Genomic DNA, 23,172 nt, shown 5'->3' on the forward strand with positions numbered 1-23,172 from the left:
GGAGGAACAAATCAATCATCTCCGAGTTCGTGTGTAAACAGTACGTTATAATAAAGTATTAAAATATAAATTATTGCACCTTATTCTCGCCTATTTCACGACCTATGGAGGATAATAGACTGTAAGAAGAATATAAAGTAAGTAAACTGACATTTATTAAAAAATGTAAAACCGGTCCAGCGCCCTAGAACCTTTCGTGAAAGACATCACAACACATTATTAAGAATTTTTACTCACAACAGTATCTATGGTGCTGAATTGGGTAGAATTGTACCAACTTTTTCACAAAAAGGGCTGAAAATGTCAGCGTGGTACCAACGGGCCGATGAATGACAAAAAGGGCTGAATTTGGTACAATTGTACCAAGTGTGGCAACATTGAGTGTAGCCCATTTTTTTTTTTTTTAAAAAAAAAAACAAGTTCTAAAATCATTAGAGTTACGATGTACCTTATATAAGGAGCATATAGATAGATTAAATTTTGTAAAGGACTCTTCATCATTTAAATTTTATAAATAATATAAATATTATATGATCATATTACAATAAGTGTGAATGAGTCTCAAAATTACAATTTAATTTTTCTATTTTATCAAAATTAATAAAATCCCTAAATTTCGCTTAATCATGGATTAAAATTTCTAAATGATTATAGTTATTCAAAGCTAATGAATGTTCCACGCATTCAAGATTTGGGGCATTTGTGGAGAATTGTAAGTTATTACAATGAACTTAAAAGTTTTAGTAGTTAATTTTGTTACTTACGTCGTAATAGCATTGATATATTTCGAAGTAGTGCTTATTTGAGCATTTACTTTGGTCCCCATCGCAGTTTCTGTAAGAAAATTAATAATAATAAAAATAATAATAATAATAATAATAATAATAATAATAATAATAATAATAATAATAATAATAATAATAATAATAATAATAATAATAATAAATATATGGTGTCTTCTGCTTGCATTCTGAAATACTGCGTTAGTCCCTGTGTATTCAAATAAGAATTTATTTTCAAACTTTTAAAATGTATACGTTTTCTTTTACTATTATGAAATTCTGCAAAATCAAATTTTCTTTAAAACTCAGAGGAAGTGTACGGTTGTACATCGTACACATTCAAAAATTCACTAGTAAAATAATAATAATAATAAAATAGTATGGTATTTTAACTTAATACTCTGAATAGTAGTTTTAAAATATTTGGTAACAGACGGCAATCATAATTTGACACTGTTTATTATATTCAGTGTTCGAAGTGGAAAAAAAAGCAGAGGCGGTATGCTTTATTAAGATTTTGACTCGACATACCGGCTATCTAAATGTTGAAATACAATGAGGGTATGTTGCCTAAAAGATTGCATTTCAATTTACATGACTAAAAACCATTGATGAGCTTCTCTGAAGTTACGGGGGTTGGGGGGTGGGGGTGAATGAAGAAACCTTGGTGCACCGCCAACAACTTCCTGATTTTTAAAAAATATCCCCTTATGTTGTATTACAGAGAAATATAAACGTAAATGTTCAAAAACCGAGATTTTATAATAACAATTTCCTGTGGAAAAACTCTCGGACCCCCTACTCGACTGAGGGGTATTTCAGTCACCTGAAGATCCACCTCCACAGTAGACAACACCTGAATTCGCCCGTCCTCAAAACACGATATTTACATGCGTTAAGGCAAGAAGACACACACACATACATGCATAAGAGAGAAAGAATTCAATATGACACATCAAAATATAAATTAGATGAACTTCTTTGATGACACCTTATTTTAAAAACAAAAGATAGGGAAAATAACAAAAATGTCATGTTGTCAACTTAGAAATTATTTCTATATAATAATTACTGTGTATAAAAATGGATTTATTAAAGATACTTAGCATCCACTGTCCAGTGACGGTATGTCTTGATCATTGAAAAAACAGAGGTGGTATGCCTTTATCACAGTAAAACCAGAGGCGGTATGGAATACCACCGTATATCGCCTCACTTCGACCACTGATTATATTACTACGACATTCAGTTTTAATACTAATATTCATTATTTATTGAAGTAAATACTCGACAGGTTCTTTGATATTTGCATAACTATTCGAAATTAGCCTCATATTTGAATAACCATTTGGACAATTGTTTGATATTTAAATGAGTACTTAAATAATTGTTTGCTATTTTTAGAACAGTTACTTGAACAATTGCTTGATATCTGAAAAACGTCTTCAACAATTCTAGTTGAATGCCATGAGCATCATATGTGTTGCTCACCTTATTTTTCTCTGGGGCCATGAGCACCATATATGATGCTCATGCTTGATATCACAAATTACTAACTTATCCAGGTTCTTGAGCATCATATATGATGCTCATTGTCACAAATTACTGTGAGACAATGAGAATCACATATGGTGCTCGGCGCCCATTGGTATATTTTCGGGAGAAACAAAAGATCGTGACAAAAATGTGATATAACTATAAATAATCGAGCCAAAGGTAAGATGAAATTTATGGCCTCCTGGGACCAGTAGCCTCAAATCACCTTGGCAGTCAACCTGTTAAATGACTATTGAATAATTTTGATATTTGGATAACTGTTCAAATAGCTTTTTTTAAAAAAAAAAAATACTTTCAAACAATTGCTAAATATAATTGTTTGACATTTGAATAACGACTTCAATAATTCATTTTACTAGAATAAGAATTTTCTCATTTTAAATATTTAAATAAGTAATCAAATAATTGTTTGATATTTAAAACTATTGAAAAAAAGTAAAGAAAAACTAAATTACCACAAATGACATCCAGAGCGTAAAGTGAAATATAGTGAAGAATATTAATTTTCGGTGAATTTATTTGCTCCTGGAGTTTTTCAACTAAAATTTGAGCGTTCTCGTGGAATGTTGGGACAAATTGCTCCAATATTTTGAAATGAAATGCTGGTGTAAGTAATTTTCGATGTTTGTGCCATTTTGACCCTGAAAATAAATGAAATTAGCTTATTAGTATATTCAAAAATGATTCTCATCTTTATTAAACACAACACTCACCTCGAAATACTTACAACTAACATTTGTGCCTATTTGCTTTTTCGACATTTAGGAAATATGAGAAAGTTTTACATTAATTCAATACTTGAATTTGATTTTACCTACTAGAAAAAGAAAACGATTCTTTATAGTATATTTATTTATCTACTCAAAACAATAGACTATATTGAATTATATTATTTTTAATTGTAATGTAACCCAAGTGATATAAAATTCTCTTTCCAGTTAAAAGAAAAGTAGTTGACCCCTCAATTCCCCAGAAATTGAGCCTGGCGTTGTCACGGATGCTATTGCCTTCTTCGTTGTAAGATCAAAATTTGAGAGAACGTTTTGGGAAACTAAAGTCGGTTACATATCATGAAATATTGTATCAAATATTTGAGCAAGGTGGTAATTGAACGTGTACGATACCAAGTTGTATGCAACTTTTGACTTTGTTACAACGTTTGATACAACTGTTCTAATATAAAACATGTTCTGTTCCTATCCACCGTTGCATCAACGAAAACAAACGAAAACCACTGTGCGGTGGAGCTAAACGTGGAAACGGGAAGCAATTGAAATGCTTATTGATGCCTACAAGCAGCATCCTATTTTATATAACTGTAAAGTTAAAGAATATTACAGTAAATACAAGCACAAAGCAGGCTTGGAAAATATTGTAGCTCAAGTTATTCTGGCAAGGCCAGAGATCGCAGGTTGGTGAGCGTTGACATTTCACATGTACGGTTCACATTTCCAATTGCTCGTTTATTTTAAGATTTTCGGTTAAAACAGCTTACTTCTAAACAACTGCCACAAGCGAGTACCGCATTGCGCTCTATGCCTAGCAACAAATGTAACAATTGAATGAAGAAATGTAAACAAATGAGGAACAAAATTAAGTTTTGTATTTAATCATTTATAGTACGCGTAAAAGTTTTAGCTAACTTATTTGACCAAATGTCTATCAAAGATAAGTTTGATACAATATTTGATGGAAAATTATGACCATGTATAATTGGCTTAACAGAATGAATAATAAGTTTTTGGTAATACAATATTCATTTTCATACCTCCACTGGTAAGCAATCCGCTGCCCATCCAGTCTTTCAACGCAACGATGTAATATTTACTCTTCTCGATGTATTTTATGCTGCTTAAGACACTCTGAAATTAGATAAAGGAAAAACATGATTAAGAACCTGTGTCTTCAGTATCTATATATCAAAATGCTAGATTTATATGTTTGTCTTCAATTCTTTCGACAATGAAATCTCGAAAGCCACAAGTACTAGGAAACGTGCCGTTTCTGCTGGTCGATTCCAAATTTTGCTTATATTGTCTAGTTCTAGTTGAATATTTAAAAAAAAACATGACCGTCATTTCTTTATTACATTTTTTAGGGGTACACTGGAAGTGTTGATTTTTTTAAAAAAATAAATAAAACATCATATTCTACAGGTTATACAATTCCAACACCACATATTTTTATACAGGGGGTTGTATATAGGCTATATCTCAAGCGTTTTTTTTTTTTTTTTATAATGGCCAAATGGTAATGAAAAACGAAGGATAACCATTTCCCCAGTTTAAGATGAATCTTTATTGTTTGAAGTGTTTTGCCTAATGAATACCATACATCACTGACATTATAATTAATTGTGTATGTAATGTATTTGCTTACTACATACTGCATGCGAGAAGAAAGAAAATATTGACCATAAATGAACTAGAAACTACAACCGAAAGTGGGCGCAAATCTTGCAATTCTCAAAATAATCGTAAAATATCTTCCCTTTATGGTACCCGTTGCCGATTTCTATCAAGACTTCTTTCACTTGTGTTTGTAAAGGGACATGTACAGATGTTGTGAGGAATGACAACGAGATTCATGCTCATATGTGAATGATGCGCTGTGTAGAGAGCGCAGGTTCAGCTAGTTCAATATGGAACAATCACATTCAAAAAATTAACTTTTTTGGGGATTTTATTGTGAGATAATTACTCTCCAGATGGTATTCGTTTGAGCCCAGTAGAAGCATTTATTCGGAAAAGCCGACACTGATAGGGTGATTCTGTAATGTATTTTTGTTGGAGACGAGATCATAGGGCGGGAAATGCATTGTACTGACTGTCGGGGAGGGGGTTTATCTTTCATAGTGATCTGTACCAGGCGCACAACCAGAACCTTTTGTGGGGAGAGGTTCAAGATTTGGGAGGGTCAATACTATAAGCCACTACGTTTATGTAGCATTGAACGGGTATTATTCTGCATCCAAAAATACGATAAGTAATTTAAAAATACTTCCACCTATATTTTAAGAGAAAACAGTTGAGAATGCTCCAAGAGCATTGCAAGAACGAATTTAAAAAGAATGGAAAGATGGAGCAGGAAGGATAACTGTGATTGTTCATACATCTAAAAGTAAATCTTTTTATCCGCACCTTCTTCTGTTTCTCGCAAAAAAATCGCAAAATATTCTCTCTCAATGACTTACGATTTCCGATATATGGCTCCTTAAATCTCCCGAAATTCGGCCAATATCTAGGGAACGCTGGCCAGTTGGACAGTGGTCACCCGTTACTATTTGGTATCAAAATATTCGCCATCCTCTTAGGTATTGATCAACACCAATATGATCTCTCTATGACTTATAATTACCTAGATATGGCTCCTTAATTCTCCCGAAATCAGAACTATTTTTTCGATAATATCTCGGTAATAGTAGGTTGTAGAGAGATGATATTCATGATAATCAATACTTAAGAGGATGGTAAATATTTTGGTACCAATATTAACTGGTGGCCACTGGCTAAACCAGTGGCCACCGGTTACTGTTTGGCACCAAATTATTCACCATCCTTTAAGATATTGATCAACACCAATATAATCTCTCTAGAACTTACGATTCTCGAGATATATTAGCACCTTAAATCTTCCGTTCCTTGTGAATACCACTTTTTTTATTTACTGAATACCACTTTGTGCAAAGAAATTTTAATACTGTTTCTTGATATTTTTCAATCTGGGTGAAAACATGGGGATTGAGCTCCATGTTTTCAAATTAAGATTTCCTTAAAAGGTTCAAAGTAAAATTTCACCATTGTTTCTTAATACAATATTTCAAATTAACAATAAATACGTATACTTGCTTCGATATCCTTTGACTCTAATACTGCAACGACATGGACTTGAACCAATCTGATTCGAAGTAACTTTGGAAATTTTCTGCAAACCTCTTGGATCTTGTTAAAGAAATCTGGAAATAAACAGTTATAAACATAAATAAACTTCGTATTTTGGACCGAAAATTTTTTTAAGACTTTAAGCTAAGTTTCCACGCTGCAAGAATCTTGTAACTGTCATTAACAAAAATCTTGCAATCCTACCATATTTCTCCATATAAATATAGCCTATAATGTTGAAAGGGACATGCAACAATCTTTTCATCTTGCAAAGAATCAAACCATGTGCTACTTTCTGCGTTGTCTTGCTTGCCACCTGCTATCGCCCTCCCACTGACATCAGTTTCGCCGCTTCCGAAACGACAGATTCTTCTGGACGGAGAGGGGAACCGCACCAAAATACACGTTTTTAATGAGGAGGTTCACTATTTGTCCACTAGAGTGCAGTGCTGCATGGGAGGGGAGAAGAAAGAACAGTGCTTTCAGGAAATGGGATTGCAAGATTTCCTAATGACAGCTATCATTCTTGCACCACGTCAACCTAGCTTTAGAAACTATGCTATGCGTAATGATGGAAAATTTTATAGAACGCTATCTCTATCTGTGTGTTTATCTACAAATATCAAAGCAGAAATACTTTTCTGATAGCAATTTAGTTTCTCAGCAATAAATTTCATGTCCTTAGTTACCCCTGTTATACCCACCAACCATAAGTAGTAAACATCTGGCATTTTCGATCTCAATCGCCATACAGTAAAAACAGTGAAAGATACAAGTATAGTGACAGCGATGACTTGTGAAACGTAGGTTCTGCACCAATCATAGAACTGTTTTTTTTTTTTTTTTCACGTGTGATGCATCGGAAGAATTCGGCACGATTCGTGAAGCTGCCTTCCGAGAGCACACTTGAAAAAAAGTAAAACAACGAAAGTGCACCAAAACTAGAAGACATAGCGAACAAGCGATTTTAAAAAAGGCAGCACATAAAGAAAGTGAAACGGAAAATGTCCGGAACACGATAACCTGGAAAGCGGAAACTGGAAAATTTTGCGGAAAAACCGAAAGCTAAAAATTTCCGGAAAGTGAAAAATATTTTTTATTTGTTAAAAGCGGGAAACGGAAAAAAAATTTCCAGAAAAGCAGAAAATGGATTTTTTTTTCAGAGAAGAGGAAATGGAAAAGTTGAGAACGGAAAATCGGAAAACTATTTTTCCAAAAATCATCATTCTTAGCATAAACCATTACGATTACCTCAGAGAACTTGCAAAATATTTCAAAAGCTGTATGAAATGATACAAAACGAAAAGGTGCACTGCAAAGAGCAAAGCGTTAGCGTACACTTGTGTATTACTTTGTCCACTGTCTGTATTACTATTCCGCTGTCAGTCAGTCCGTTAACTATTCCTACAAAAGTGAAAAAGCAACAATATACGGTTGAAAATGAAATGAGATCTTTGAGTTTTACGTCCCACGCTTGTGCCGGTTAGGCTAAAGGAAACGGTGGTGATGAGAGATGAATGAAATGGTGGAATGAAAAAAGTGGGAGGAAACGGGAGAACCCCGAAAAAACCCACACACACGGTGCTTGTCCACCACCAGGTTCACTTGGCGGGGGCTGGGATCGAACCCGGGACCCCAAGCACCATAGGTGAACGCTCTACCACTGAGCAACCGCGGGCCCTAATATACGTTGAGTGTGATTGTCCTACTGCGAAGGTAATGACAACCTTTCTAACAATAAATCAATACCATTTTTTGTCCAATACAAAAATCATACGTTTCGCACTCATATTTATTAATAATCCTGTATATATAGGTACAAATAAACAAAAGTTTCGTCAGAAATGCAAGTCTTGGACGCTTAGTATGAAAAAGCTTCTTTGCATTTCTCATGTTACCATCACAAACAATTCCTACATTTTATCCGATGTCCTTATCATTTTTCTAATCAATTCTTGTTTTATAGTCGGTTTCGAAACTTTTTGTTGTGTGATACATACCTTTACCATTTATCATATTAATAAAAAAGCAAGTAAGTACCGCTCAGGCTGAGCGTCATTATACGATAGTTTCTTTCTTTCCTGCGTTTCTTTCTTTTTTCTAGAAAATCAATAAAACAGTAGAAAACTTGAGGAAAAGTTGTGAAGAATATAGGATGAAAATAGATGTGAGAAAGACAAAAGTCATGATGATTAGGACCAAGTGGTTGGTAACAAATATAGAAATAAGAGGAGAGAGAAAAGAACAGGTGACTAGTTTTCAATAGCTGGGTAGTATTGTTAGTGATGATATGAAGTGCGAACGTGAAATAAATGCTAGGATAGGATTGCCGAAAGAAGCCTTTAAGAGGGAAAAAAAATCTATTTTGTGGGACCTCGAACAAAGAGTTGAGAACACGTCTCATAAAATGCTTCGTGTGGAACATTGTACTGTACGGAGCATAGGGATGGTATCGAGACGAGACGAGACGAGACTTTGTACAGTCTCGGTCTCGTCTCGGTTTAAAAATAGCTGTCTCGGTCTCGGTCTCGTCTCGAGTCAAAAATCGCCGTCTCGGTCTCGGTCTCGTCTCGGTCAACAAATGCTTGTCTCGATCTCGGTCTCGGTCTCGAGGGCCAAATCTCGGTCTCGTCTCGGTCTCGTCTCGAAAGTCTCGAAATAAATAGGTGAAATTAAAATTGTAAAAGTATTATTATTGTAAAGTCTGTCGTTTCTGCTTCTTATTTTTGGCCTCATTCTTGACTTAGAATTATAGTATGGTGTACTTCTTCAGAGCTAATTTGCTAGCGCTGATGCCTTCCATGCGTATGTTCCAGTTTCAATCAGTGGGTATATCATATCTGGGATAAAATTCTAATAGTAACCCATATTTCACTTTCAGCAAAAGACTTTCTCATATGGCCTCAGTACTGCCTATACAATTAAACTCCATCAAATTAACTTCAGTACTATACAGTAGTTTATTTCCTTCCTTAGAATAAGAATTGTTCAATACATTCTAACGGATAACGCAACACATAGCAGCATGAATGTATTTAATCGTACCGAAATTAAAATTTTACAATTTCTCATTTATTATCCAATACATTCTGTTTTGACTGTCATTTTAAAAACATAATATAACGTTCATTATCTGAACAAATAGGGTAAATTATTACTACAATATATTTTGTTTAAAATTGATAAAATGCTTTATTACTGTTTCACATCTACGTGCTTAATTGACACCTTATAACACGAAATTCCTGAACTTTGTGGTGGGAGCTAGGGCACTCATCTTTGCTATGTGTGGCCTCGGGTTGCATCACGAAACAAGTTAGATTGAAAGTAAGATGTTTCGCATAGTTCGCGTCTAAATTTAAGTACATTCTGTTTCTTATACAAGTTCCTAAAGTTGTAATGCATTACATACGCATACGTATATCCACTGCCGTAACATAGATTAAGCTTATTCCTGAGCTCTTAGCGGTGCATGTGATCTGTATTCGAGAAAACCAATCGTGCGTTCATTACATATTATATAAGTATATAGTTAATTCGAGCTAGCTGTATCTATTTTCTCTCTCGCCAAAACAAGTGATTCTTAACTTTCTAGTTTTCTTTTGTTTTCATTTTCGTAGTTTTGCAGGAACATGAAGTATTAAATAGTCAAATATATATATATATATATATATATATATATTTCACTGTATGACTTTCGTTAAATTTTTGGATCCAATTTTACCCTACCTTACCTAGTAAATTTATACAGTACACACACACACACACACACACACACACACACATATATATATATATATATATATATGTATATATATATATATATATATATATATATATATATATATATATATATATATATATATATATATATATATATATATGAACATTAGTGGTAGACTATGTTAAGTCACTTTTTGGTCAAATTGAGTTAGAATATGTTCTTTCTAGTGGTGTAATAATGTAAGTCTAAAGCCATCTTACTACTTTGTAACTACTTAGTATAGTTTGAAAAACAGTATTATAGTTTGAAAAACAGTATCTTAGTTAAGGAACCGGTTTTTCGCTTCTCCTGTAAAGTTACGAAATTATGACTTGGTTTAGTTTACCTCTGAGGTCTCGATATAAAAGCATCACCATCATCATAATCAAGCATTATCAATCCACTGCTGGATGAAGTCTTCCCAAGTTTTCTCTACAACTGTCTATCTTGGGTAATTCTTTTCCAGGTTACTTCCCAGTAGTTCCTGATTTTGTCACAATTTCTTGTATGCGGGCATTTCCTAGGCTGTTTTTGTCACGTGGTATCGAATCTAAAATTGTTTTCGTCTATTGATCATAATTTCGTCTTGCAATATGTCCATCACATTTTCCGGTCTATTTTAAACATTATTTCATTAGTATCAGTCATTAGTTACCAAATAATTCATTTCTATATATTTGGGCTAAGAATAGTTCATATCCTCTACTTTTGGAGCACAGACACGCTACTTTTTGATCTTCGGATCTGGCAACACTGACTCAATTATTTAAATCAACACAATGTAAGAACCCCCATTTACTGTAATGGCTAGTACGCTTGATTTTGGTTCGCATGGGCCCAGTTCGATTCCCGGTGGCGGTAATGTTCAACGACCGAAGTTTTTCGGATTCCACTATGATCAGTAACTCGACGTCTCCTTTAGCCGCCGTAGCATAATCGTGAGACGTTAAACTAAAACAAAACAAAACAAAAATCAACACAATGTGTATTACTAACTGTAAGTCTTTGAATAATTGCATATAGCTATATGGTATGGATCGAGTTTGAGGTGATCGGTGGTCAAACTATAACAAGTGAAATGCAGTTAGGGTGTAATTAAAATTTTAATAAAGCAGTGTTTTAATCTAAAAAATACACCAGGCCTAAGGCTTAGGGAGAACAACTAGTGCTACTGAAAAGTTATCAGTTACGTTTAATTTCAGTTACAATTTGCTTTTACATGTATTGCTGGAACGAAAACTTTGACATTAACATTATAAGTAGCCTAAAGACTATGAAAAACATCGTGTTTTGAAAACATTCTTGCATCATAAAACAAATTACGAGTAATTTTAAAATATTTTGCACTTTAGCTACGTTATTTGCACTATATTTATAATAATGTTTAGCAATTTATTTAAGTTCGCAACGCTGCTTAAAATAATGTAACTGCGACTTGTAATTAAAACTACTGACTCGGTTAGAACCCCGAGAAAACCCACGCACTAAACTAAATTAACTGAACAGAAATATGTAATATCAAACGTAGTGCAATTTGAGAAATTACAAATTTATGTTGCGTTGGCAACATTGCTTGTTTATCTACTGGTATTGCAGAGTATCTAGAAGAATTTTCCCTTCCACATTTCACACAACATGTTAAAAAAATCAGCATTTTTAATATATATGACTATTATTATAACTAGATGAAATACCCATTTTTCGCATGGGACCAGTATTTGGAAGTCAAGGCCTGTGGGAGTATCACTATCTCAGCAACCGCGAAAACTATATATTTGACACTAATATCGGTCATTTTGTATTACTTTTACATGTCTCGGAACCCTCTCCCCAGCAGGTGAAACCCAGCCCGCATGCACTGGTAGCTGAATTTGAAAGTCATCGCTAATGGAAGTGACACCATTGATCTCAGCGACCGCAAAAACTATACATTTGACACTAATATCGGCCATTTTGGATTACTTTTACATGTCTCGGTATCCCTCCTGTGAACTCCGGCCCGCAGCTGAATGGGGTGAATTTGGAGGTTAATGCGATCGGAGTTTCAACATTGATCACAGAAAACGCGAAAACTATTTGACACTAATATCGGTCATTTTTTATTATTTTTACGTCTCAGTAATCCCCTCCCCCGCAAGTGAACCACGGCCTGCATGCACTGGTAGCTGACTTTGAAAGTCATCGCTAATGGAAGTATCATCATTGATCTCAGCGACTGCGAAAACTATGTATTCGACACTAATATCGGTCATTTCTACTACTTTTACATTTCCCGGTAAACGCCCCTCCTGATTCAAAAATTAAAAAAAAAAATGCTTCTTCTTGGTCTGAGGCCTGGGACATGATACTTGTCACCCAAATTTCGTAACTCTTGGACTCTCGTCTGGTCCCCAGGCCGCACACAGGCAATCAGAAAGACAGGCACGCAGACACACAGACAAACTCTTCCTTTTACTTATATTAGATACGATATACAGGCGAGGATCCAAGGGGAGTGTTAAACGGGTTATATCTCCCCTAGACTCTCAGCTATACACTGTATAAAATAGACTTCAATCCTACTTCTTTCTTTACACTGGATAAAATGTCAAACTATGGTTTAGCCCCTCCCTCGATCATATCCTGGATCCCCTGGTACACACACACACACACACACACACACACACATATATATATATATATATATATATATATATGTGTGTGTGTGTGTGTGTGTGTGTGTGTGTGTTGAGAGAGGGAGATGACTATACACATTAGCAGTGGATTTTGTTTCGGGAGAGGCTTGAGAACGAGTAAGAAATATTTGTGTTGTACGTGCAATGCGAAAAAATGATCACAAATCTATTTCGGGAGGGACTTCAGTCCGATAGCCATCCCCTAAATACGCCACCGAACATTAGTCAACTGTTCCCATATTACCTAATACAGCAACGAAAGAAATTTTGAGAGAAGGTCAATAATAATAGTTGTCTATATCAATATTCGAGACGAGACCGAGACTTTCGAGACTGACCTAAGTCTCGTCTCGGTCTCGTCTCGATTTATAGAACTCCGTCTCGGTCTCGGTCTCGTCTCGGTAGATAAAAGGCCGTCTCGGTCTCGGTCTCGTCTCGGTATATAAAAGGCCGTCTCGGTCTCGGTCTCGTCTCGATAATTCGAGACGATACCGAGACGAGACCGAGACTTGTCTCGGTCTCGGTACCATCCCTAACGGAGCAGAAACATGGATATTACGCAAAAATGCTTGAAAATGACTGGAAGGTTTCGAAATGTGGGTGTGTAGAAGAATGGAGATAATTATCTGGGTTGGTGGGAAAAGGAATGAGAGGAGGTTAGGAATGATGGGGAAGAAAATAACAATTTTAGATACTATTAAGAAGAGGAAGAGAAACTGATTGGGACATTTCCTAAGAAGGGACTGTATCATGAGGGACTTGCTAGAGGGTATGGTGGCAGAAAAGACAAGAAGAGGGCGAAAGGGGCTACAATTAGTAGACGTTATCAAAACAGGAGAATCGTATATAAAGACAAAGAGGTTAGCGGAATACCGTGGAGGATGGAAGCTTCTCAATTATGGAAAGGGACCTGTAATGGCAGAATACCTATGATGATGATGATTTTTTAGGAACATCATTAGTGTTACCTCCTCAAGTCAATTACTGTCTGTCCTGCTGTTAGGACATACATAGTTTTGATACCTTGGACAGAATGTTGTATGACTTATTATTGTTTATTCCATAATAATCTGTGATTATCCTTTGCGCTTTTTATAATAATTAATGAGTTTGCATAGAATAACATAGTTTGGACTTATGCACTTATGCATAGCGTAGTTTGGAAGTCACAACATAAAATACAAGAGACAGAAACATCTTGTCACTCTGCCAGCGGTGGTTTGGCAAGAACCACCAAATTGAATGTCAGTATTCTGTAAACGAGCCCACCTTTGGACATGAGGTTGCATCACAAACAAGAATGCGAAGTCTCGTGAGTCGCCATAAAAGTCATATGAATAGATTTTCTTCTTTTTTCCATATGTATACATATGTTTTATCTGTTTGCTTACTCTGAACTCGTAATGGTTCAACTAACACAAATTACAGATAAACATCACTTTAATAGATCATATGAATTGGAGGATGTTTCAATTTCTTTATTTTTTGTTTATATATATAGGCTTTGTTTAGAATCGTTACATAGCTCTAATGTGTTGATATGTCGCTGAGAACTAGCTGGTTTTACTTTTAACTGTCAACAGTTTCTCGGAGAAAACTAGAACTGTTTTGTGGCCATAACGTTAGCTGCATACATACCTTTGGCACCGAAAATTTGTGCTCGGTTCCAGGTGGGAACTATGTGGTTCGGATCCCACATTAAGGTTTAGGTCCTCGTCTTATTTAACCTAGGTATTGAAAATGGACGGTAAAACAAAATCAACTATCGAATCACAGAGAAGGTAAAGCTTCAAAACTGAGTTATACTTTAAAAAAAATAGCAAAAGTTAAAAAAGGTAAAGGGTATTCCGAATTCAGGATATTATAGGAAGTATGACATACAGGAGATAATATATTTAGTATCAGCACTAACTCTTTCTCCCCCAGGTCTCATTTCATAGAACTTCGGCGGGCCACCAAGTCAGGGGCGGATCCAGGACCGACTTCTGGGGGTGCGGTGGGTTGTCATACTGCTACTTTTAAGGGCTCAAACTTTGGGACGGGTTTTATTTATATATATAAAATAAGAAAGTTTTCTCTTCTGGGGGGAGGGGACAATCGCCCCGATCGCCCCCCCCGGATGCGTCCCTGCACCAAGTCACATTAGAACAATAGTAGAACGCACCGGAAATCAAATTTTGTGCGTGCACGTAATAGTTAATACAGAACCAATCAACACGCTGAGTGTCTCGGTTGACCCGATCCACAGAATAAGAGTAATTTGTATCCTGTTTATTCGCTATCTTTGTAAGAATTCTTTACTATGTTCTAGACCTACATTAGAAACCAAAAGGATTTTCTCCCAAACTATAAGGCGCTATTACCTTCATCTCTCAATTCTTCACTTCTCTACAGATATTATTCTTATATCAGTGTATTGTGTACATAAACATAACTTTTTTTGCTTTGAAAAAAAGAGCATTAAAACTCAAAAAATATTTTTAAAAGATCTAAAAATATACAAAATAAGAAAAAAGGCTCTGAAAAAGCTGAAAATATATTTTTTTTAAAGGCACTAACTAAAAAGTCAGTATTATCAATTTACAAACTTTTGAAATCTGTTCTATGTCAAACAAATCGATGCTTATTATAAAATTGAGTTTTTAGGTAATTGTTAGGCAAAATTTGTTTAGTTTAGCACAGCCCCAAAAATATTTCATTGATAATCACTCACTCACTCACTCTATGTCCTATGGAACCAGGAGGTTCAATGCCGCGTTCACAAAAGCTCTCCACTGATTTTTATCCTTAGCTAACTGCATCCAGTTTCTACTTTGTATTCCAATCTCTGCGAGATCCATCTTAATATTGTCCTCCCATCTGCGCCTAGGTCTTCTTAATGGTCGTTTTCCGATTGGTCTTTCAGTCAAGACTTTGAAAGCGTTTCTACTTTCTTCCATTCTAGCTACATGACCCGCCCACCATTTTATTGATAATAGTGACTTTTTAGTGCTCTCCCTTTTATTTTCTACTTTTTAGTACTTTTCTCAAGTCGATTTAAAGTTCTTTTATTGTTTGATTTTAGCGCTTTTCTTAAAAAATATTTTCTGCCTTTTAACTCTACTAATGGTTTTAAGAAGTTTGCTTTATTTTTCCACTTCCCGTTACCCCAGTAGTTCAGGTAAATACCTAACTAAAGGGAGTAACTTGCTATAAAATGGTCAGGCCTACGAAACCTTATGTGAACACATTTTTTATTCTTTTTTTAGTTGTCTAGTGTCACGAAATTTTACGTGAAGGTACACATAATTGCAGCATTAACGATGTATGCCATTAAGGAGTTTCATGGTTTAGTTCCGAAGACTATCATGAGATCCTAATGAAATTTACATGGCACCACCATAAATATACATGGGACTACCATAGATTTACATGCAACCATCATAAATATGCATGGGACCACCATAAACATAAACTTACATAGGACCGATATAAATATACATGAGATCAACATAAATATAAATTTACATGGGACCACCATAAATATCTTATGTGTGAATATACGAAGCCCTCCGAAAATCTGTCTTATATTCCCCATTAATAAGTACTGTGTGCTAAATTAAATTTTTAAGTTTATTTCATTCAATCCCTAGTAGCAGAGACAGCTTGCAAACCACTTGCTGTAAGTTTGGATTGGAAGTCGGCAAGCTTGCATCTGGCTTGATTGGAAAGCATGCAAGCATGCCGCAACCTGGATTCCAGTAACGAAGTTACATGGGGGCAACCTTGCATTCAGCGTTCCATTCAAGCTTGACGCAAGCTTTTGCGCTGGCGGCAAGTCAATAGCCAATCAACTGTCAGTAATTCTATGACGGCCTGCGAAGGATCTAAAGTATCGCTTGCAAGTACAACAAAAGACAGATTGTATGAAAACACGCTTTGAAATTTACGCGTAGGAAGCCGAAAGCCAAGTGCGCACCAACTAACCGAAAGCTTTCTTGCTACTTGGGGTGTTAGTGCAAATTTTAAGAGAATGCGTTAAGTTAAAGTTCCCGAGCATCTCTAACGTAGGCATAACCAGCGATTTTTAGATAATTTTATGTAATGAACACCATTATGTCAATGGAAAAATGAAATAAAATCTTTGAGTTTTACGTCCCACGTTTATGCCGGCTAGGCTAAAGGACACGGTGATGATAAGAAATGAAAGAAATGATAGAATGAAGAAAGTGGGAGGAAATGGGAGAACCCCGAGGAAAACCCACGCGATGTTTGTCCACCACAAAGTTCACTTGGCGGGGGCTGGGATCGAACCCGGGACCCCAATCACCAGAGGTAAACGCTCTACCGAAAAGTGAGTTAGTTGTTAATTAAAAGTTACAGAGCCGAAAAGCAAAACTTCAGAGAATAATGGGAATTTAATGTGCTTTTAAGATTTTCACGATGAAAATAAAAAACCCTATGTTTTTTTTTTTTTTTCAAAATCGACCCTGACTAGGTGTATTACGTTTATATTCCCGCGAAATTTTAGACAAGCTACTTTACTGGTGTCGAACATATTTTGTTGCGAAAATATTTTCAAAAATGGCTCTGTGATTTTATTGATTTTTTTTTGAATAAACAGCCCATTATTAATACTAGAATATGGAATAATCTGTTTCCGTCTGGAAAATTCACGAAATACTGTAAAAAACGATTTCTTAAATTTGAGAAACCGTTTCTTATCTGTGTACCATTTTCTTAGAAATGAAATTTAGCTATTCTCATGCATAAAGAAAGCAACAGTATGCTATCTCGTTTATAGAACCTCCTCTACTTTTCTTCATTTCTCGTTAATGAGAATTTCAAACTCTTATTTCTAAGAAAAGATCTTGGCGCACAGATAATAGAAAATAATTTTAACAGTGAATGTGTTCTACTAAACGAGTGAGTTTTCTTTGAACGAAATTTCACAATAATTAAAATTTTGTACATATTTTATAAATAAGTATCCATTAATAAAGTGCACATCACATAATTTAGTATAGGAAATGAGAGAGAGAAAATTTAGTGCAGTGTCCTGTACCTTTAATTCTTACTTTGGAAAAAAGTCTATGAAATAATTATTAGCTTCCTAGTCATCCTCGAGTAATGTTTTAACGAAATTTTTGATTGTTTTTATATAAAAAATATTAAGAGACCATGATGCCTGAATGGCAGTAGGTTACCCATCAAATGTGCCCACTTTGGACTAACCATGCTCAAACTCACAATGTCCTTTCGACATTATGCTCACTCGACCTCACACTCACAATATCCTTTCGACATTATGCTCACTCGACCTCACATTCACAATATCTTTTCGACATTATGCTCACTCGACCTCACATTCACAATATCCTTTCGACGTTATGCTCACTCGACCACACACTCACAATATCCTTTCGACATTATGCTCACTCGACCACACACTCACAATATCCTTTCGACATTATGCTCACTCGACCACACACTCACAATATCCTTTCGACATTATGCTCACTCGATCACACACTCACAATATCCTTTCGACATTATGCTCACTCGACCACACACTCACAATATCCTTTCGACATTATGCTCACTCGACCACACACTTAGAACATGACTTGAAATTAGCACACATTCCACCTCACATTCACTTCGTGAGGGTGATGTCAAGTAAGCATGAGTTTCGAACTCATGAGTTCGGGCATCTTTGGTGCCCGTTCTGTCTGAGGGGTCCATTGTTTGGCCCAAAAGATAGGCTTACAACTATGTGATAGACGATCATATTCGTCACTTTCGATTAAATTTCTTATTACCCCAGAACTTCAATTAGAACCCTACAAAGAATAAAAACAACATTAAAGCGTGAAAAAATTCATTTCATTTTGTGTTCAGAGCTTCCTTAGCGGAGCTGGTTGCGTGAATATGTAATTCAGTTCACTTATTGATGAGCTAGTGTGGTGGTGAACAATCTAAACTGCTTGAGACTTTGTACGTGTGGTTCTAAGTACGGTCCCCGGTGAAGACATTTGTCATAGAAATACTAATCGAATTCGAATCTCATTACTTAAAGTGGATCTCGTCTCAGACAGTCACAAAGATGATATTGGAGTTTAAAATTTCGAACCAATTAATCAACCTTATTCTGAATACAATTCATGATTTCGAAACTATACTTGCAATAACAAATAAGTAAAAAAAAAAAAAAAATACTAGAGCTCGTGATGTGATTTTTGGATCAAAAGATACAATACATACCAGGAAAAAAATTCATGTATGCCTTATATCTAAAGAACTACATATAGTGTGGCCAAAACCAAATTACCACTCAACTCTTTTGATATGCTTATTCGGTAAAAAAAAAAAGAAGAATAAAAAGAAAAAAGAAAAAACAAAGAATGAAAAATAAAGAAAAAAGTCGATTTAGGACCGTTCAAAAATTTTGTGGATCCCGACCAAAAACTAATTATTGGTCAAGATCGCAATATTTTGAAGCAATTTTTGGATCATTCCTAAAGTTCTTCTCCGAGAGGACAATCTTTTCATGCCTTTTTTTTCATTCCTAAAATTCTTGGCCAAGATAGCGATCTTTTGAAATGAAAAATGAAATCTTTAAGTTTTACGTCCCACAGTTATACCGATTAGGCTAAAGGAGACGGTGATGATGAGAAATGAATGAAATGATGGGATGAAGATAATGGTAGGAATCGGAAGAACCCCGAGAAAACCAACGGTGTTTGTCCACCAGAAAGTCCACACGGCACGAGCTGGGATCGAACCAGGGAACACAAGCACCAGAGGTGAACGCTCTACCGCTGAGCCACCGCGCTCCCCCAGCAATATTTTGATCCATTTTTTGGATCATTTCTAAAATTCTTGTTAAATATTGTTTAAATATGTCCTGACAAACAAGTAAACCTACTTGTAGTAACCAAATTTTATTAGCGTGGAAAAGTTCTCTAAAATTTCATGAAGAATGGCAAATTAAAAAATAATTATTGTTAAAACAATACATATATTTTTAAAAAGAATTAAGTTAGGATTGAACATTTCTTAATATCAAATAAGCAGACTTCTTCAACTCACCTTCTGTTTTCAAAAAACAGAATTCCAAAGCATTGCCTATGATTGGTAACGTTGTAGGCCCAGGTAAATTATCGATATCTTTAGCAAATTTTGATATTTTCCTGATGTACCTGGTCAGATACAGCAGCGGAACTAAAAGAAATAGACTGTACCAGACCCAGAGGAACAGCGTCTGTAGGTCCATCGTGTGTGTGTCTAATTTTCGACTAATTCTCTAGTATCCGCTACATGTCGATAGTATTAAATTTCTCCCCCTTCCCTGCATGATCATGTGGCACACGTCACAATGCTTCTCTATCTCCTGCGTTCGTGACCTTTGCATATATGTTTGTGTGTGTATGTGTGAAATATATGGTATATTTCCAATTTATTTTTTGCTGTAATATATTAGTGCAAGTATTCACCGTAATCAACACAAATGAAGCAATAATATTTTGATATGCAGTTTTTTTTTTTTTTTTTTTTGCTTTGTTTTGTTTAAAGGAATTTTCTAAGTATTGCGTTTTAATATTTGCTTGTACAGAATTTTTGCGGATATATATATATATTTTAAAGTTTATATGTCGACAAGAAAGAAAAAAAGAAAACATCTCTCTTTTCGGCTTCCACACTCTGTCAAATGAACTGAAATAAGATCTTTCAAAAAAATGAGAAAAACGAAATATTTGAGTTTTACGTCCCACGGTTTTGCCGCCTATGCTAAAGGAGACGGTGATGATGAGAAATAAATGAAATGGTGGAATGAAGGAAGTGGGAGGAAACAGCAGAACTCCGAGAAAACTCAAGCGCACAGTGTTCATCCACCACAAAGCTTACTTGGCGCGATCTGGGATAGAACCAGGGACCCCATGCACTAGAGGTGAACGCTCTACCACTGAACACCGCGGCCCTTAAAATCTCTCAGTTTAACGTCACCACGATTATGCCCTTGAGGCTAAGGGAGACAATGATTAAGTCAAGAAAATGATAATGGTAAAATTGGTGGAATCAGAATGGGGGAGGAAACGGGAGTACCCCCGAGAAAATTCATGTACACGATTATATCCATCACAAACCTACCTGCCCGGGGTTCGAACCAGGAACCCCACGCACCAGAGGTAAGCGCCGTGTTCCCATACTATGTCAAATATAACTAACTAAAGTGTTACAGAACAGTTACTAAATATATTCATCCGTCTGTCAATCTGTTAACAGATGTCAGGGCAAAAAGCCAAGAGAACGACAAACGTTTCTCTTTTGTTTTTGAATCGTTTCAGCGTCCTTTAAAACAGGTTCCGCCTCTTATATTAACCCTACCAGAAGTGGTAAAAAAAAAATAACTATTTCCGATTTCAACTTTGACAACCAATGAAGAAAATCGATAATAGACCTTCACTTTTTATCTGTCTACTAAAAACGTAAATGGTGTGGAAGTTGCATCATCACCATTTTTATTTAATTTTAAATAAATCTTTTTAACTCAATTTTAATTCAATATCATTTTCATTTTCATTTTTGTGTGTTTAAAGAAGCAAAGGATGCACATGAATAGAAGGCAATGGTAGAAACCTACTACTATTCATGTGCAAAAAGATTTAAGGTTCGGAGAGGGAGCAAAATATTAATTACCTCCGTTACACTTGAGGATATTCGCTAGTTGTAGTAACAATACACTGAGAGCAGATTTTTGGTCAATTACAATTACAGCTATCTCATTTCGTTGAAATAACCCTGCTTTTCCTTGATTTTGAGCACATTTTACTATTTTTCCTTCCATTTTATATATGTGCACATGCATTTTCGTAGCCTAAGTAACATTAACGTTGTAGAACCACTTTCTAAAGGGTTTAAATAGACTGGTGAGGCACTTTTAGTAAGTGTCTAGGAACACAAAAAGTATAAATCTCACTCTCGTCAAATTAAATATTAAATTGAAAAATACTGCAGTTGATCTAAAATATTTGAAGTAATTTTCCTCTCTCTTTTTCTTTCCTTTTTTCTCCCCAATGTTGGCCCCCCTCTTTTCGGCGCCCGGGCGCTCCCCGATTGCCTCCCCGCACAGCCCGGGCCTCCCCGATTCACTACACTGGGCCACTCATACACTGGGCCACTACACTGCGCCACTTTGAGTTTAACGTCCCACGATTATGCCGGTTAGACTAAAGGGACGGTGATGAGAATAATGAATGAAATGGTGGAATGAAGTAAGTGGGAGGAAACGGGAGAACCCCGAGAAAACCCGCGCACACGGTATTTGTCCACCACAAAGTTCACTTGGCGGGGGCTGGGATCGAACCCGGGACCCCAAGCACCAGAGGTGAACGCTCTACCACTGAGCCACCGCGGCGCCGAAAGGTTTATATAGTATTATTCTTGTTTAAAATAAGGATAGAAGATTTGGAGAGGGCGCATAATATATTCCGGTGTAATAGTTGGGATTATTAATACAAACAATAAATTGATAGCATATTTTATTACTAAAGTATATTGACCAAAAGACACTTATGTCATCTCGTCCCGTTGAAAAAAAAAAAACACAGGAAGTGTTTTCTTGTCTTCCAAGGTGGGCGCCTCTCTTCTGGATCCGCCACTGCACGCACTTTTCTAAATGTGCAACATCTTAACCGGCGGCCATTTTGTTTAGTAGAGGACTGACAAAAATTTCAACTAGAAATCGCAAAATTAGGAAAAATAAAAAGGTGTAAATTTTTGTATTGTATGAGTCCAGTTATGAATGGTTACTAAGAGTTCAATTTCAGACTAGTATTCTCAGTTGCAAGTGTTATTAAATTTAAAAAGAAAAAAAATAACATTATGGTAAATGATAACATAGGTTTATGGTCTTAGTGGATCATTTCTTCTTGTCAAGCAATGTATTATTACCTTGAAAAAACTGAAAGCGATATTTGCGGAAAGAAGAGAAAAATCTTGACCACTGTGATCTTTCAATGACATATGGTACTGTTAAAAATGCATATTTGATTAAATTATCGGTTATAGAAGAACTACTTTTTTATTTCGTTCTCGTACGTCACGAGATGTTGTTGTTTATGTAAACTAAATGCGATTTCTCCCTCACATGACAAAACTTTTATCATTTTCCTATCGGTCTTGTGACTTTCATATCTTTTTCTTTCACATGTAGCACATGTACCCCTGCGTGTCGAGTTGCTATCTGCTGTTTTTTGGTTTCCTTAGCGTTTTTACAAACAAAAGCTGTCTTCACACTATTCACTAGAGGTTTTAATTATTTCTTTGATGTCATGCAAATTCATAGGAAAGGGTCACGGGAAGGTGCGCTATGGTGACGTAACTAGGAGGGCAAACGTGGCTTGTGCTCCGGGTGCAGGATTGGGAGGGTGCAAAATTGGACAAATATTTGGGGGAACGTTCTGGTTTGGTTCGTCAGGGGGCGCTATGGCGGGTTCTTGCCCCGCGCAACAACTAGAGTATTTGGGTCGCTG

At 35.7% G+C, this 23,172-nt stretch overlaps 1 protein-coding gene across 1 annotated transcript in view; it reads right to left on the reverse strand.

The window, feature by feature from the left end:
• Positions 1-23,172, reverse strand: part of LOC145672410 (cytochrome P450 4C1-like) — a 123,145-nt gene that overhangs the window by 30,280 nt on the left and 69,693 nt on the right. Inside the window, exons 13-15 of the mRNA XM_081741564.1 lie at positions 4,108-4,201; positions 2,795-2,980; positions 765-834 (exon numbers count right to left, since the gene is read on the reverse strand). Coding sequence (XP_081597690.1) covers positions 765-834; positions 2,795-2,980; positions 4,108-4,201 — 350 coding nt within the window. The remainder of the gene's footprint in view (positions 1-764; positions 835-2,794; positions 2,981-4,107; positions 4,202-23,172) is intronic.

This window comes from Thermobia domestica, chromosome 16, assembly GCF_964235325.1.
Source record: "Thermobia domestica chromosome 16, izTheDome1.hap1.1, whole genome shotgun sequence".
Lineage (NCBI taxonomy): Eukaryota > Metazoa > Arthropoda > Insecta > Zygentoma > Lepismatidae > Thermobia > Thermobia domestica.